The 3,785-nt window shown below is 40.4% G+C and overlaps 1 protein-coding gene across 2 annotated transcripts in view; it reads left to right on the plus strand.

Moving 5' to 3' along the window:
* zgc:110699 (uncharacterized protein LOC325371 homolog) overlaps nucleotides 1-3,453 on the plus strand; it is a 3,482-nt gene extending 29 nt beyond the window's left edge. Inside the window, exons 1-8 of one of the 2 annotated variants that reach the window (XM_061032931.1) lie at nucleotides 1-164; nucleotides 260-388; nucleotides 1,022-1,078; nucleotides 1,187-1,260; nucleotides 1,396-1,534; nucleotides 1,917-2,010; nucleotides 2,607-2,678; nucleotides 3,019-3,453. The exon at nucleotides 1-164 is cut by the window's left edge and continues 29 nt beyond it. In XM_061032931.1, coding sequence (XP_060888914.1) covers nucleotides 337-388; nucleotides 1,022-1,078; nucleotides 1,187-1,260; nucleotides 1,396-1,534; nucleotides 1,917-2,010; nucleotides 2,607-2,678; nucleotides 3,019-3,127 — 597 coding nt within the window. In that variant the 5' untranslated portion in view covers nucleotides 1-164; nucleotides 260-336 and the 3' untranslated portion in view covers nucleotides 3,128-3,453. Of the gene's footprint in view, nucleotides 165-187; nucleotides 389-1,021; nucleotides 1,079-1,186; nucleotides 1,261-1,395; nucleotides 1,535-1,916; nucleotides 2,011-2,606; nucleotides 2,679-3,018 lie in introns of those variants that run through there. The other variant, XM_061032932.1, reaches the window with a different exon arrangement.
* Nucleotides 3,454-3,785: the final 332 nt, after the last annotated feature.

The following is a 3,785-nucleotide window of genomic DNA, read 5'->3' on the forward strand; positions in this document are numbered from 1 at the left end:
ATATAATGATCCTGAAGAGAGAGAGAGAGAACAGACACACACACACACACACACACACACACACACACACACACACACACAGAATAAGAGAGGAGACAGTCACACCTCTTCACTCTCCGTCTGCTCAGTGTCCGAGACCCATCCGTACTTCTCTCCACATTCAGGTCTGTATGCAAACTTTCACATGAATATGAAGTTTGTTTTGCAAAGCTGAAAGTCTCTTAAAGTCCTAATTTTGTTATCTTATTGCATCTTAAACGTGCCTCCTCTCTTCCTGTCTGCAGGGTTTTAATGCAGGGACACAAAGTGGACTCATAACTGGACCTGAAGACTAAAATGGTTCCAGTTAAACTCCTCATACTGGGAGCTCAGAACACGGGGAAAACAGGTAAACAACAACACAGAAACTTGCATGCACAGAGAAAAACAGCAGCAGAAGTTAAAGCTGCTGTCACACCACCGTCACGGGGAAGCGATGTGGAGTTTGAGGTTAAGTTTAGGGTCAAGTTCTGCTCACTGGTTTAAGAGGATTTGCTAAATATGGAAACCTCCGACCGCTCTGAAGTCGTCTGAGTGTGTAAAATGTTCCCAGCATCTCTTCATATTCATATGTTAAAATACTGCACAAGACTTTATAACGTCTGCAGAAGCTTTGAAGGAAAACAGACAGGTGCAGTTTCATTAAAGGGACATTCTGGTATTTTTTTTTTGTTTGCATCTTGTGAGTAAATGAAATGTTCCTGTGGATGACTTCAGCCTGCAGCAGTGGAACAGGCTGTGATGTCCCCTCAAAGTTGTTGTTTACAACCATGACACGCTCTGAATATAACTCTAAGTGTCCATGTGCACATGTTGGATGATTTTTAAAAATAATAAATCACATTTCTGAGAAGTCTCACACATTTTGATCAGTGAATCAAAGTTAAAAACATGAGTATGCTCAGTATGTAACGCAGAGAGAGAGAGAGAGTTAACGTGTTTCTGGCTGCTCGCTCTGTTTGTGTCTGTTTTGTGTCTGCAGCTCTGTGTGTTCGTTTCATTACCAAGCGCTTCATCGGGGAATACGACCATAAAAAGGGTAAAAACCTTCACAACATTAAACATTATTGAGACGGGGGAACACTTACACTCATTTGCTTCTTTGGCTGTCAGGATGAAACATGTGATGTTGTGTGTTTAATCTCAGAGGTGACGTACAGATGCAGTCGTCTGGTGGATCAGGAATCTGTGGATCTGGAGATCTTGGACACGGCTTGTAAGGTATGACCTCTGACATCCCTGATTATGACCTCAGCAAAGTGATCGATGAATAACCAGCTCATGTATCTAAATGTTAAGGTTCTCCTTTATTTGTTACTTTCTCATGCGGTTGAATGTGTCTTGATTTTTCTGCAGGACAGCTCTGCGGCGTCTCTGGAGTCGTCCATCCGCTGGGCTGACGGTTTCCTGCTGCTTTACTCCGTCACACAGCGCCTCAGCTTCCTGGAGGTGCCTCGACTCAAGAAGCTCATCGAGCATACCAAAAAGAGTCTGGGTAGGAATCTTGTTAAGAAGATTTCCTCTGCATGTGACATCAGATATTATGTACAAATGTTCCCTTAAATATCTCTAAAATCAAGAAAGGATGTCTGTGTGTGAGTTTTTTCTGTAGATCATTAAATTCAAATGAGATTTTCTTTCATAAAGTGCAGAAAAAATAACATCTGGAATCATTTTAAAAAGTGTACATTGGTGTCAAGATGTCTGGAGTTGTGCTTTTCTTATCTAACTAACGTGCAAGCAGTTCAACTTCTGAACCAGCCCAATGCATTCAACATGAACCTAATGTTTGCATCTGTAACATCTGTGTAGTTTCATCTTTACACACACTGACATATATATATATATATATATATATATGTGTGTGTGTGTGTTAGTTGTTCCTACAGTGCTGGTAGCCAATAAGGCAGACTTGGAGATCGGCCGGCAGGTGACGACAGACGAAGGACAGAGACTGGCCAAAGATTTGAGGTTTGTTTGTCTCTTAAAGGTCCCTCATAGGAGACGACGATGTGAAACATTATGGACAGGAAGTGCGTCAAAGTTTTTTGTTTCCTCCCAGAACTTTTGGTCTCAGCAACAGGAACTACTTTCTGAGGATCTTAAAATAGTGTCAGTTGATGTTTGTGTTCCCCTGCAGCCTCAAGACTCTCAGAGATTTCCTAAATGAGACCTCTTGTGTGTATGAACGATGGCTTATTTCATGCATCACTTTTGTGCTTGACTTTACAACAATAGGAATAAAATGCTGCAAATTCTCATCCAACTTCCCGTACTATTGAACAGTACTACATCCGGTCGCAGGTACTTTTTCAGGTGGTGCAAAATAAAAGCCCCCTGATCGTAATTTAGACCCCGAGCCCTGCAGGGGAAAAACAAGTTTCTCCAAAGATTTGTAGGATAAAGTTCAAGGAGGATGTCGTGACATGAAATCTCTGAGCAGTTTCATTTGGAAAGATTATCACCAATGCATGATTAACATCCACTGTTCCTGTGTGTGTGTGTGTGTGTGTGTGTGTGTGTGTGTGTGTGTGTGTTTGTGTGTGTGTGTGTGTGTGTGTGTACAGGTGTGCTTTCAGGGAGCTGTCTGTTGCAGAGGCAGTTTTAGCCGTGGAAGCTGCAGTGTTTCAGCTCATCAGGTTTGTGTTTTTAAAAGAGCAATATGTAACTCTGACACCTAGTGGTTAAAATGGGTACTGCAGTCTAAATAATAATTAAAAAAAACTGCCTACCCACTCTGGTCCAAACAAATCCAGAGCATTCCTTATCATTTTTGTCTATATGCATACAACATACACCCTTGATTTTTGAGTGTGCTGTTGATAGACACAGTTTTACATCAGCACAAAAACAGAAGAAGGTAGAGTATTGTCTTTTATATTAAACCAGGTGTGTTATTACCTGCTGTCCTTGAGAGGAGAGGTCAAACAGCGCTTGCACATCTACTAACTGACTGCTTGTGTTTCTTGTGATTTAAAGGTTGGTGTTGGATCAGCAGCGCCCCCTGCCGGACCGTCGCTCCTACATGCTGAGTGTCCGTCACGCTCTGACCCGGAAACTGACCCGTTCCAAAACCATGCAGTGGTGACCGAAGAGAACAAAACAAACACCTGTTAGTATACCTGTTAGTATACCTGTTAGGACATTAAAACTGTGGCTGTTTTTTTATGACAGTATGGTTTATTTGCAGCATTATAAAATATTAAAACAAGTTATTAATTTTGGATGTTTTTCCTAAACTGCAGGTCTGACAGGTGGGAGCTGTGATTTAGATCAGGTCACATTCAGGAGTGTTTGTCCTACGTTGTTGTGTGTTGTATCCTCCACTAGAGGGCGGTAGAGTCGTTTTAATCGGTGTTTCGGACTTAAAACGACCCCACAGGATTTTTTTAAATCCACTGTTTGGCCATAAAAGAGGATCAGGATCAGGATCAGGGTACTTTTTAAGTACCTGTAGGTAGATTTATAGATAAGAGACATCCACCATGACACACAAATGACACAACAGATGTAACAGGAAAACATTAGAGAGAAGAAAACAATTTGAAACATGATTAAAAAAAAATAAGAAATTATAAAAATTGATAAAAGAGCTTAATGTTCCACCAATCAGGGCATGTAAGAGAAATAAAAATCAACAATAAAATAAATAATAATAAATAATAAAAAACACAAATAAAGAATCTGTTGTGTGAAAATACTTTTTGAACTTAAATGAATAAATACGTCTGCAATAAATCTATTCT

The sequence above is a fragment of the Labrus mixtus genome, chromosome 24 (genome assembly GCF_963584025.1).
Source record: "Labrus mixtus chromosome 24, fLabMix1.1, whole genome shotgun sequence".
Classification (NCBI taxonomy): domain Eukaryota; kingdom Metazoa; phylum Chordata; class Actinopteri; order Labriformes; family Labridae; genus Labrus; species Labrus mixtus.